The 14,757-nt window shown below is 36.7% G+C and overlaps 1 protein-coding gene across 1 annotated transcript; it reads right to left on the reverse strand.

Annotated features, from left to right (window-relative positions):
- Window positions 1–9,175: 9,175 nt before the first annotated feature.
- LOC113310708 (40S ribosomal protein S28-like) lies at window positions 9,176–11,207 on the reverse strand. The gene is made up of 2 exons (XM_026559458.1): window positions 11,095–11,207; window positions 9,176–9,659 (listed from the first exon to the last, which is right to left on the reverse strand). Exon 2 carries the CDS (start codon window positions 9,656–9,658, stop codon window positions 9,461–9,463), a length of 198 nt encoding a protein of 65 aa, XP_026415243.1. The 5' UTR covers window position 9,659; window positions 11,095–11,207; the 3' UTR covers window positions 9,176–9,460.
- Window positions 11,208–14,757: the final 3,550 nt, after the last annotated feature.

Consider the following 14,757-nt stretch of genomic DNA (forward strand, 5'->3'; position numbering starts at 1 on the left):
AGGGTGTATAATCCAAATTTGTAGAATAAAAGAGCGAAATCAAAAAATGAAGCACAGAGTCATTTGGCTGTATCTCCATTAGGCCATATACTAATCTTTAAATGCAAACCTTGAACTAAGTCTTCAGTGTGTGCTTCATTTTAGAACCCTCTATAGTGCAATAAAATTTTGTCAATGTTTCATGAGAATTTTTCCTTTTTTGAATTCTTATGTAATCCACAATCATGATTGTAGGTTTAAATTAATGGGTTATGGGAAACGTTTCGTTAAGGAGAAACGCCGAAAGAGAACCGGATATCCAAAAAGGAAACGATGTGAGAGTCAAGTGAAATCTGAATGTGAAGGAGAATGTTTAAAACTGGTTGTTCATAGATCATTATGTGGTTTTTGTAGTTCGGAATAACTAATAAACTTATATTGCACTCGACTTATTATAATAACGAGAACTCAATGAGTTCGCGCACAAATTGTATCTCTTATGTTAGCTCAAACCATGTGTCCATTCCCCATCTTCACTAGAGAATTTGCGGATGTGTCCATATCAACAAATAAGCTCCTCTCGCCGGACATATGACAACCACTATCTTAAACAAGTTTTGTTGATCATCTTTGTGTCTACAATCCTTCTCAAAATGTCCATACTTCTTGCAATGATGACATTTGGGCTTACCTTTGTTCCAACAATTTTGTCGGAAGATATGACAATCCTTAAATCTCAATATTCATTATTGGGAGTTACTTTTGGAAGCCCAAATCAAAAACCATTTGAATTTTGCACCCCTTAGAAATATAGAATTGAAAGCCCAAGAGTGTAAAGCCATGTTCTTAATCTCGTAATCAATTTTTAATTTCTCACTTCACTCACATATTGCTAATGGTAACACATAGTTACAGCGAGAGACGAGAGCTGCATTGCAATCATTAAAGAAACAAAGATGAACATAATGATCTATGAACATAATGAGAACCGGATATCCATACTTCTTGCAATGATGACATTTGGGCTTACCTTTTATTCTACCTCGTCATCTTCACAGCATGTAGGAGCACAATGTTAGACACGATATAAGTCTAGTATTCTTCAAAGAATCAAAGTGTTCATAATCGCTTGTTAAATTAAATTTTCTTTAATGATTGCAATGCAGCTCTCGTCTCTCGCTGTAACTATGTGTTACCATTAGCAATATGTGAGTGAAGTGAGAAATTATGTGAGTGAAGATGACGAGGTAGGGAAACTTCAAGTATTTTTGTTTGAATTTTGGATTTCAAAACTTGTTCTTAACTGTGAAGACTAGAAGCTTTTTTTTTGCTCCCCCTCTTAAAATCATGCTTCTTCTCCTGGCATAAAAACGAATTTGATATTCTTGTATTTATTTTTACTTACCCCGATTTGATATGTTAGTGTTTTAAAGTTTTGTGCAGAGAGAGAGGGATATGGCAGTTCCGCTCAGAAAGATCACCAAGAACCGGTAATTGAACAATCAGCTCCAAAACTATATCTTAATTAGAAAATCTATTGAGTCAATGGGGATTTTAGAGAAACCTGCATATAATGGTGTTTAGGTTCATCTACGATAGTCACATGATACTGAATTTTGTAACATAGTCACCACAAAAATTGTCAAAACAAAGGGAAAAGCATCACCAGGAAATCTATCGGTATCATCGTTTCTGATAAAATCACTAGACTTAATTAATAACTCAATAGGAAGTAATGAAAAGATTTCCTTATTTGCAAACAAAACAGAAAGTATTCAAGCGAATCAAAAAGCATAAATCTAGTCGAACAAAGTTTTAGTTTTATGGGCAGGTTTTAGCGTAATGACCGATTGGAGAGAATTTGAACAAGATCGTTTCCCTTTAGATGGTGCAGGTTTTTCAAGGGCAGAACGAAATCGACCATCATTTGGACGACCACGGTCCCTGATTGCATTGGGATGAAAAACCTGCACCATCTAAAGGGAAACCACCACGATCCCTGACTGCTTTGGGATGCAAAACCTTGATGGCATCCACATCCTCTGGGAGAACCCAATTTGAAGTCAGGACTCCAAAGATAAGAGTCGCATACATACCTCTCCAATTGGTGGTTCGGTAGTACTCCCCATAATACGTCTCCCACTTAACCCCAATCTTCTCACATGCCACAATTGCATGTCTACAAGGCAAATGATCATGGGTAAAATTCCGCAAGTGCAATACTCTTGCTCAAGATCGACTTCATTCTGATCATGCTTATCACTTTCATGTACTTCATATTTTTCGTCTAACACATGGTAGGCACTACACTTTATAACCGATATATTGCATTCCTCTATAAGATCATGGGCGTGATTATTGAAGCGATTGTGTCAATCATTATTAGATTGTTGTCGACGAGCGGAGGACCAAATCATGAGCGTTTTCTAAATATAATTTATTAAATGACATACGGGTAGATCTTTTACTTTCAATATTTTCTCATTCCAACTCTCACAGACGGTTCGTCGTCCTGAGACGATAACAGACTCCTTTAGCATGAACCCCGGCCTACTTAAATACTCAAATATCCCGTACATCACCTTCAACCTTTTTGCTCTTTTTTTCAAGATCAGTCATAGTATCTTCATATTCAGGCACAATGTAAGCTTGGGCAGCTCTCATGAAGATCCAAGCCGTTTTTAAGTTGTGGTGTGTCTTTTTGATGTTCTCTGCATTTTAAATCCTCAAAATTTACATACCAGGTAATGAACAAGCCATAACATGTAATACGTAGCCTATACAAATGAAAAATAATTGAAAAGATATACAACTGTAATGTTTAGGCAAAGCGTCTCTTGTTCTTAAAATGTTGGAGGTAAAAATTCTAGTTGTAATTACATGTTATAAGGTATAGTCATTAAACACCTTTAATATGGTAGGTGCAGAAAACATGAGTTACAGCAGGAAACATATTTTCAATAGATTTACGGATCTTAGATCTGACTGAGCCAATAACCAGATCCCGCCGCTTTAAGAATTTATACCCATAGGCAGCGACTAACTTTTTCATGCACCAAGCACATATCTTATTATTCTATGAATCAACAATGTTAAAGGTAACTGGGTATACTTGTTCATCAGCATCATATGCTACGACTGACAGTAATAATCCCCGGCGTTCGCCTGTTATATTTTTACCATCGACGGTAAACGAGGCTCATACTCCTAGAGCCATGAAATAGTACTTAAAAACATCATTGTTTATCGGTTCCAATGGATGTAATAGCTCTTTTGTCACGCTCAACAAGCATATGACTATACCCCACCCAGTATTGGTATGACTGATCAGGGATCCTCTTATCGGTTCATTCACGCGCTTACAACCACTAAGTGCCTGCCTATACGTGATTATCACCTTATAGTATGTTTCAAGTTCTTCATCATCCGTGTGGGTATTTACAACCACTGAATGCTATAACAGTTGGGCCACGCCACGACTGGATGCTTTTATTTCAATGTAGAGCGCGTTGTGATCACATGTGTTAGGAACTCTAATGATCTTGATGTAGTTTATATAGTGGTAGAAAAAGTGTTCGTTTCTCGGACTTGTTGAGATTTGGTTTCAGAATTTAAATAGCAAATACAGTAAAGGTTGTCAGAACGAGAGATTACTGGGACTCAGGATTCCACCAAACTTCATAATCATGTTGGTTCATATAATGATCTTAACAATTATAGCTCTTTTGTGGACTCTATTTCTTTGCCAAAGGTTGATTTCTAAAATATTAGATGTAAATCACAAGCATGGTGTATCAAAAGCTCTTACGTCTAAGCATATACCATCAAACGAAATCATAAATCGATTAAACATAATGCAAAAAGTCAAAAGAATCAAATATAGTTACCAAACAATTGTTAAATAAGGCTTTCTCCGTCGTCCCAGTGATGGGGTTTAGCTCATCATGCTCAAAACACACTCATAAGATAGAAACATGGCTCAAAAGGTGTTTTTATTGAAGAGAAATAATAATACATCGAATCTGCAACACTTAATGGTCGTTATAGAAATCACTGTTACAAAGGAATAAGATTGTAGAAATAACGATAGTTTGATGTTGCAGCGTGTCTAATGTTCTTCGTTTCTTTCTTCTTCAGCAGCAACAGGGTACTTTCCGGTAACCCTGATTTCTCCGCCTCTGCAACCTCCTTAAGCCTCTGTTCGGTCCCCAAAACTCTTACTTCCCTCTGTGGTTCTCATCACTCTATATATATACCACAGGGTCCATATAGCTCGATTAAATCCGAGTTTATATCTCCTTTCCTCTCGCTGCAAGTCACGTAAATATTTCCCTCCTTTTCGCTCTTCACGCGTCCTTATTTTTCCAGAATCCTTCCAAAGATAGCGTAGAATCAAACAGGGGAGATATTATTCTCAATTTGTTACGTAACTTCCCCTTTCTAAATCCAGAAAACCCGAGAAAATATATCAACTCCCTGTTTTATCGAAACCTCATTTTTCTTACAATCTGAAATCGTTACCACTCCTGTCTTGTCGCAACAGGATGAACACAAACCAATCCCATGAAATTCTCCAACTGAAATCTCGTCCCAATTCTTCCCAAATCTCTCGCAACTAATCCGAGAGAAGTTTATTCCCCTGTTTTGTCGAGAATTGATTATCCATCCCAAATCGGTCCAATCCAACGACTATATCTTCACTGTATAGGCTTAACAGGCTAATCTAGAGAAAATCCGGCGATTGAATCTCCCTCTGACATGCCCAAAAATCAAACCATAAATACAACTCGTTGTAACAATTTTCCCGCCTTTTTCATAATTTGAATTTGGGAAGATGACCTCCCCATATCCAGACCGGGAGTGCCCTTAGGAACTTGGGTGGAAATAATAATTCTGGGGGTTGAAATAGTAATTTTCTGGGTGCCTTTATCAACTCTTCCGGGTGCCAATAACGCATTTTTGGGGTGCCTCCAGCATGTTTCCGGGGTGCCTTTAGTAATTCCCCTAGGCACTTTTCGATCAACTTTTTCCACAAAAGCTTATTTCTTCAAAAACACCTACAAAGACATAGGTTGTGTTTGGAAACTTGGATATCCCATCCTAGGTTGGGTTATCTACTAAAAAACAGTTAAAACGTGTTTGTCTCATTGCAATTCCAGTCTTGGATAAGGATTACTAAACCTTCCCTAATTTTAGGAAGCCAAAAAAGTGGGGTTATAGTATTCTCCCAAATACCTGAGATACTGATATCCTTACCTGGGTTAGATAGTTATTTTGCTTTAAAATAGGTAATTGTCTTAATTTTTTAAATTGTTTTTATTTTTAAATTTTATTCTCTTTTTATCTCAACAAAATCTTTCTTTATTTAATATTCTATAATTAATTTTTTATAATTCAAATATTTATTTATATTAACCTACTTGTGGATTAAGTGTCAAACAAACACAAGTTAAATTAACCCAAAACATGATAGATTTTTAGACAAACAACATTAAAACTAACCAATAACAAGGTTATCATAAATTAAATTAAGGTAAACTAGTCTAGAATATGTTATCCCATTTCCAAGCTCCCAAACAGACCCATAATAAATACGAAATTGAACACTAACAATACATACAATTGAGATCATATAAGACACATAAATGTGTCCATCATCTCTTGATTATAAAGTTGAAAAGATCGCCCACCTTGGATGGCCGCACATACCACTTATATGATGGATCTTTGCATGCCACAACCAGCCTTTTTGAATTGGACTTTACAACTCGCAAGTTAAATTTATCTTTAATTTTGGCAATTTCTAAGATAATTTCAAGTATCTCTTTGTTCTTGAATGTGTTATCTTCTTTCAGTTCATCGTACCTTATTTTATTTCCATGTGGAAAAGTTGATGAATCGTCTTCTGGGAAAGGAGTTGATGGAGCATCGTGAAGGCTACATAGCTTCTTGCAGCCTGGTGGAGAGAGCTCTTCTGTTATCAAGCGTCTCTTAGAAGGTGAAACTCTTTTAATCTCGGAAATAAATAAACAAGATAAGTCTTAGTATGTTATACAACCAAAAGTAACCACGAAGACCGGGGCTCCAATTGTTATCCACGGAGGGCTTTACGCCCTGAACAACACATAAATAACCAAATCTACCACAAACAAGAACATTCACACAGTTTCCTAAGAGCAGAAACCATAAGAGCAAGTCTTATGGTGGAATCCAACCTATTCTAAGTGTGGAAAACCCATGGAATGTCAAGTCTAATGGCTTCCAAGTTGGGGTTTTCCACAGAAAATTCAAGCAAGGTTCCACCGTTTCGTGGAAGGGTTCATGGAATCCATCTGAACGCCAATAAGAATAGCGTTTTTTTTTGTCCGTAGATTTATGATGAGTTGTTGAAATCTAACGGCTGAGAAAAAAACGCTATTCTTAATAGCGTTTTTTAGCGCTATTAAGAATAGTGTTTTTTCAGCGCTATTAAGAATATCGTTTTCACTATTCCACCACTACACTTGCACTTCCATCCACGGTTCCAAATGCTGAGGTGGCGTGAACTCTTCCACCATAAAACTTGCTCTAACAAGATACTGACAATGTGAATATCATGTGCACAAATTAAATCCACATAATACAATTTCCAGTAAACTAGTATTTTCAAAACAACAGTACAACGACAACAAGGACAAAATCACATACCTACACCACTGTAATCTTGGTGGCAGTCTTCATCCTCAAAGGAACTCATTTGGGGAGGGGTCAACGGACTTCTGAACTTGGGCCCGCTGTGCCTTGCATGATGATCGGCGTTCAGAGGAGTTACGGGATTCTCCCGATTCTTACTATAAAGATTTACTTCCTCATCAGATTTAAATTTTACGGTGAAAAAACTTTAATTCGACTTACCTCCTAAACATAAATCCTCAAAATTCCAACTGAAATAAATTTAATATGTTGCTTATGTCCGGTACAGGGAACCAGCACAAGATTGTGGGCTTCAAAATTAGGTCTATCTAAGAAATTTTCTTGACATATTGTCATTTTCGTTTATAGCCGTTAGAGTGTAATCACTAGGTAAAGTCACAGGAAGTATATCGTCGTCGCGGGTCTACTCATCATTACCAGAATTCAGATTTAACCAATTACTATTGCAGTGAAGAAAAAAAAAACATTTCTGCTTTTCTTTGGAATTTTTTGAGTTAGAAAACCAATTACCCTGCAGTTGAAAATCAAGCAACAGATGTTAACAAAATATAAAACTAAACATAACCATCCATCTCCTTGAGCTTAATTGATACCAAATTTTTGAAACCTCCAACTTGTTTTGTCCTTTGAAGGTTTCATAATTTTGAAATACAAGTAATCAGAATTGTAAAAAAAAAATCAATAAGATAAATTGATGAATCAAACATCTTACCTAAATGATTTGAAGAAGACAAGTGATTTGGAAAATGTATATAATCTTGTCAAGATAAAGAACTAAACTTGAAAAAAGATAATGGATATACCTCGTCCTCGAGTGGAGAAGATCACTGTTTAAGGTGGTGATGGTGATTTGTTTGAAGTAGGTTGGGTGATTTGAGATGGTAGTGCAACACTGCAACTGGAAAATGTATGATGAGAAGAAAGAAAAAGTAAAATGAGCTCAAAGGAGCTGAAACGAAGTATATGTAGTGAAGAACATTATTGAAGATGTAAGGGGGTGTAACAAAATATTGGTAAATATTCTAACCCTACCTTGTGGAGCCTATGTTACAACTTACAACCAATTCCTCAGTGCCATGATTTTAGGGGTTCAAAGGTCACTGACTGACACTGAGGCTCCATCATCGTGATTTTATATATCTAGGATTAGTGACATTGGAAACAAAATCTGAACTTAATACGCGTGTGTAATATGAGGTTGCCGAATAATACACGAATTATTCGTGAATTCGGATAGTTCGTCCGTCGAGAATCGAACCTAGGTCTCCGGGCTCACCAGACTGAACACCAAACCACTGTGCCAAGCATTTGTTTTGGTTAAATGTTTAAGTATTTCGACTATAATGATTTTATTCGGTATTAAATGATATTTATCGCCACTATATATTTTTTCTATAATACATTTTATTTCATATTAAAATATATTTCTCACCATATATGCGTATGTAAAATTAGTCATTTGGTTATAAATACTTATTAATTATTATATATGTCAGCCGAGCTTTATATACTGAATTCATGTCTCGAAAACGGATTATACACGCATGTATGCCGTTCCGAACTACAACCATACCACGAACCGTTGATCGGATTCTTGACAGAATTTGATTTTTACAAATCCGAATAATACCTGTATGTTTACCGTTTCATATGTATGCCGTCTCCCGAATTGCTAACTAGGGTCATGACTCGGGAGACTTAACACTGGACAAGAAAATATTCAAAATCTCTCGGTACCACCATTTTTACGTACTTAATAGTCAACATACAAAAGTAAAAAAATAAATAAATTGAAGTCCATATTCGATAATTATGAATACCCGGCCACGCAATCTTCGTTGGTAATTGTGACCACAAAGCGCAATCGCCCCACAAAAACTAGGAAGTAGGGATTCGAAATATCAAAAAGTGATGGGAACATTTGGGAGTAAGGAGGGCTTATTAGAAATATCAAATATGGATGTGATAATATGCCAGTCTTAAAAACTATAACTAGAGTCTACGACGACAATGGCTGTAGCTCTCAAACATCACCGATCAAAAAAAAAATAAAGAACACCAACTGAGAGCGAGAGCCAGTGTAAAAAAACAGTGGAAGACCTAATCCCTGATGGCATGGCAAGTTGACAACCAAAAGACCTAACAAAAGACCTAACAAAATGACCACTTCACGGATTGGTTATCATAGTATATACTATGGATACATCGTCGCAGTATGTATACATCGCCTGCAAGGCAACCAAAAGACATAACAAAAGGACACAATAACCTATAAAAGTATGATGGGGACCGAGAATAAGGTTAACTTCAGGCAGATTGGTTTGTCAATGGGTCTATGGAAGACTGCACAAACCTCACCACAACAGTGGCCTCACCACCTGCACAACCTAAAAAGGCAGGCAGTTGATAACAATAATCACATTATCCCCATGACTATCTGCATCACTGGAATATCTCAAACCAGTTGTTCATGATCATAATTAGTTCATTACCCAAGGCTAACTACTCATAATAACCAATCAAATAAACCCAATCAACACACAATGGCATATAATCTCAAATCTCAATTAACAATAAGAAGCCAAATCTACTCTGAAATCATTAACCCAATCATCACACACAGGTATATAATCTCAAATTGGGTATATAATCTCCAATTAACATTTAGAAGAAGCAAGTCTACTCTGGAATCATAAACCAGCTAAATATTGGAAAATGTAAGGCCATTATCAGATACCACTTGAATTGCCAAAAATCTCCTGACAAGATGCTTGAGGAGAACAGCATCTTACCGCAACCTCCTGGCTTCTCTTTCAGACTCAAGAAGGGTGAGATAATCACCTTCCCTGACGGGTCCCTTGACATTCCTCATGATGAGACGGTTTTGGTCATCAAGAAACTTCACTCTAACCTGGGTCACCTGCCCTCTTGATCCAGTCCTTCCCATAACCTTCACAACAATTGCTAGCTTCACACCAGAATCCATCCTGCAATGATGTAAACAAGACCTTTAAGAAAACAGGGAATGTAGCAAATCTCAATACGTAATTCAGATCAGCGGGCACTGTTCTAACCATCACAAACACCCTATAATATAAAGAAGGCACATAGCCACCCACAGTTGGCATACAGACACCGTTTTCACTCACACTGCTTGCTAACTGTAATATATATTCCAAACGAATTTAGCCACTAGATAGCTTCATTGTACAAATTCCGAAGTTGGTAACTAGATATATGCATTGTACAAACTCTGAAGTTTTACAATATTCATACCGCTCAGAATGTGTGAGGCCTTACCTCAAACCAAGTGCATATACATGCTAACCGATTAAGAGTACCAGTACCAGCACGCATACATTTGATAGTCTGTACAGTAATTTCCATCGTTTGGATACTAAAACCTGATGATGGTTTTTCATTTATATAAAAAAAAAACCCTAGAAGAAAAGAAACTGTGTTTGATGGACATTAGTAGTCCTTCTAAGAAACCCTCAAGACATTCATACAGCATAATTTAGCAAGACCTCAAACAACTAGACTAGACCAAATTCAATAATAACCATCAAAATAACATTGATGAAAACAGAATTAATTAACTGTTCCCTATCAGAGACCATTTCTTGACTAAATCTATCTTTTCACTGAGCCCACAAACTTTCTTTGGGAAGATCCAAAGTAATCCAAACATGTGACGAGTTCCAACAATTAGCAATCCAAACATGTTACGAGTTCCCCATCTTTAAGAAACAAATATTGCTAATATGCTACTATTTCACCATGATTTAACATAAGAAGTTGGCCACTAGACATCTCATTGTGCAAATTCTGAAGTTTTATAATACTCAAACCACTGAGAAAGTGTGAAACCTTACCACAAACCAAGTGCATATATATGGTCAACGATTAAGAGTATAATCACACATACATTTGATTTTACAGTAATTTTCAACGTTTAGATACTTAAACCTATTGATGGTATCTCATATATACAAAATAAAATAAAAAACCTAGAAAGAAGAAAAACTGTTTTTCATGAGCAAACATATAAATTAGTAGACCTTCTAACAAACCCTTAAGCAACTCATACAGCAGAACTTAGCAAGACTTTAAGCGATGAGACTAAATTCAGTAACCATTAAAACCTTGTTGAAAACAGAAATAATTAAGGGTCCACTTTCAGATCCCATTTTCTGATTAAAACTGACTTTTTACTACACCCACAAACTTTCTTTAGAAAGATCCAAAGTAATCCAAACAGGTAACAAGTTTCCCATCTCTTAGAACCGCTAAGATGCTACTATTCTACCATGATTTAAAATTAAGAAGCAATTATGTTACCGATCTTTTCAAAAAACTTAGATATGCGAACATAAGGATACAAGAGAATCAGAAGACGGAGAGTTTAGGATTAGGGTTTACCTGTGTTTTTGACGAAAGAGAAAGAGAGAGAGCGCACACAAGTTGCAGAGCAGATTCGGTGGAAAAAGGCGAAAGAGATATGAAACCAAAACCCTAATCGCATTATATACACAACCAAATGGAGCATCTATAGATGTGGGCTATCTCACCTGCGGCCCAAGGAAATGAGAAGGCCCCCTTTTGGGCGGGTTTTCCAGCAGATGAATTCGGGTTCAGGAACCATCCAGGCATTTGGCCATTTCAGTAGTGTAGTTTTTTTTTCTTCTTTTTTTTGGTAATAAAGAGATCTAATAAATAAGTTTAGGAAAGTTACACATCGGTTGGGTTAGGGTGCAATCACTAAGTTGTTGCTTTGGGTATTTGCCGCACATCAATAGCTATCTGATCGGCTCATGTAGTTACAATATTTAAAAAAAATATTTATCACGGATATTTGTTTTGATGATTGTTTGTTTACTAGCTTCCCATCTCGATATAGCTTGCCAAAAAATGTTGTTGTGTTCCCCACTTGTCATATTGTAGAGATTGTTGCAGATGGTTTTGATTTGGATGTTGGTAGCTTCCAGATGTACTTCCCAACTCCAAGCTTCCACTGATACTAACACCTCCCTTTCGTTACTTGTTTGAGTTTTGGTTGTCCGCCGTATCACTTTCCTGCACATACCCAAATGATGTCGTAATACAATAGTATAGGTAAAGATGTTAGTATTTATATCCCAGTGAGAAGTAATGTTCATTTTGACCGCCCCATACATGTGGGAAATCCAATAGTTTACTTCCTTAACCACATTGTTGTTGCTAGGGTGATTTGGCTGATGATCCGTTCTCCTAACTTTACGATTTTCTTCCCAAAAGCGAACTGCGCTAAGATAGATAGATTTGTCTTGGGTCTTGTTGAATCACTTCAAAAGTCTTGTCACTCCTTGCTATTCCATATGTAGTACACCATTGAAGCAAAAAATGCACTCCAACCCCTTTCTCTGAACGCCAACCTGTAGGAGTATTGTGCCAACTATCTATCCATTTATTCACAAAATGTAAAGTGTATCCTGCAGGAGAAGGGTTTGAAGAAGATGCAAACCACATACTTCTTGTGAAAGGACAATTAACAACAATATGCTCGAGAGTTTCTTCCTGTTGGGAACATAAAACACAAGTATTTTGGATATTTACATACCTCGCTAGACTGTCTGTCGTAACTAATATGTTTTGCCTACATTTGTAAATGAATAAAACAGTTCTAGGTGAAGTTTTCATCCTCCGTATTTGATCCCAGATAGAATTCTGGATTTGTTGTTGATTTTTAATTGCAATATATAAAGTTTTTGTCGAGAAGTTTCCATATGTCCTTAGTTTCTACTTAATTTTATCCTTCTTAGCAGCATTCACAGAAACTAGTAGGATAAATTCTACCGTGGCAGGATCAAATATGCTTTGAAGTAGTGTAATATTCCAAGAACAATAGTTAGGGAGGAGAAGATAGAGACTAGGAAAACATTAAGTGGTAAGGCAGTTGGAGCCAGTTCCATGTCCATCGGTATTCGGTTGTCTTCGATAATGTGGATGGACCTGCCATCCCCTACTTCCCAAGCAGTAAGGTTTGATTTGAGTTAAACCTTTTCGGATGTAGTTCCATATCCAAGACTCTGTTTTAGTAATTATTGTATCAGGGGCATGTCTATAGTTCTTAGAGTATTTTGCTTTAAGCGCAATAACCCAAGGAGAGCATCCAGATTTATCAGCAGATTCCACGCAAATCTACCTAGTTATGCTAAATTAGTAGCCTCAATTTCTCTAAAACATAGACCACCTTCATTAATAGACTTACAAAGAGTTATTCATATAAAGGCCTTTTCTATCTTCCTTCTTTCCCCACCAAAAGTCTATTTGAAGGGAAATAAGTTGGTTGGTAATATTTTATTGCAATCTTAGAACATCCCATTTGATAATTAAACTGGTAGTGTTTCAAGAATGGATTTGAAAACTACATTTCTTGGTACTTGATAGAGTGTTCTTCCTCTCAAATTTTGCAACCTACTTCTAAATATAGCATCTAGAGTCAAAACATTGTATTTCATGAACCAGAAATGAAAAGGGGAGTACCCAAGTAAGAGTCTAAAATATTAATTATTTGGATTTTCAAAAAATTTATTATCGTTTTACCAAACTTATTTGGAAACTTACGGCTGAAAAATATTCCAGACTTCTAGAAATTTATCATCTGCCCCGAGGCACTACTAAAGATATTGATTACTTCTAGATTTTTTTTTTACATCGGCTCGAAAGCAACAACAGGAGTACACATGGGCTCAGGAATCCCTACCCCCTATTCTACCGGGCGAGTTACTGACGTACAAACCATCAAGCAGAAACGAAACAACAACGACAATATCAGTATCAGTAAAATGGTTCTGCCCCAACTCGGACATGATAAAGATCAACACAGATGAAGCTGAGAGAGGACACCCAGGAATCGAGGTGCAGGTTTCGCTTGCAGAGACTTAGAAGAAAGAACCATCATGGCCTTGGCGCAACCATTAGGAATTACTATTGCTTTAATAACGGAAACGTGATTGTTGTTGTTGGCTACAAGAACCGCGTCAGAGAGACAATGGATAAAAGTTCTCTTTGAGACGGATTTCAAAAATCTTATGCGCTTTGTTACCTCACCTACAACACCGCCTCGGTATCAGCTAAGAATTATAAATGAAATAAAAAATCGAATGAATCAGATTTCATACAGCGCCATCCAGTATAATTACAGGGAAGGAAACCAGGTTGCTGACAGACTTTTTAATCACGAAACGTGTGGAAATCAATCAGGGAATCTTGCAATAAAAAATGGGACCAATAAATCTCAATCTTTATTAGTCAGATTGTTTTAAGCGACTCCATGGGTACTAGATATTGTCGTGTAATCTCCAACTAGTTTCTTTAATAAATACAATTCTTCAGAATACTTTCTAGTAGTTCCAGCCCTAGACTTGGAATTTCAATTTCCTACCCCGTTTTGGTGATTAGATTTCAATTCCACACCCTAGTTTGTTGACTAAAGCAATGATCTTTCTTAGTAATTTATAGATAGGTCACTCAGCTAGAATTGATTATTTTCTTAGGTTTATCTAGATTAAAATAAAGTTTAAAAATCAAAAAATGAGATACAAATTAAAATAGACAAAGGGGGCGAAATTTGCAATGGGTCATCATGGAGTCCTTCTCATGCTTCATTGATGATTGATTATTTGCAAACGCAGAGCACCCATATGTCCCTAAATTTTTCAAGTTTAGTTTTTATTCACTTTTAAGGTTAGACCCATACTGATCCGTCGTCGGGAGAGAACGAGGAGGAGAGTTAGAATTTTCACTTGATTAGTCGGAATCAAAATCCTCTAAAGAAGTCGAAAACAAGCTTTAGGATAAGATTGATATGTCGTGTTACAAATTAGATCCATTAGAGGAAACGGTCCTTCACTGACTTCCAGCCCGCCCTTTCGGGCCTTAGAAGAGGAATTTTCCCCATGTCACATCACTGCTTCTTGACCGGAGAAAAAACATGACTGCTCACGTTACCAGACTCGTGACTACGCTTTCCCAAGATCGATGTAGAAGCAATTGTCGTGAAAGGATGAATCACTGGAACAAGAAAGGAATAAATTTTCGTTT

Source organism: Papaver somniferum, chromosome 9 (assembly GCF_003573695.1).
Source record: "Papaver somniferum cultivar HN1 chromosome 9, ASM357369v1, whole genome shotgun sequence".
Lineage (NCBI taxonomy): Eukaryota > Viridiplantae > Streptophyta > Magnoliopsida > Ranunculales > Papaveraceae > Papaver > Papaver somniferum.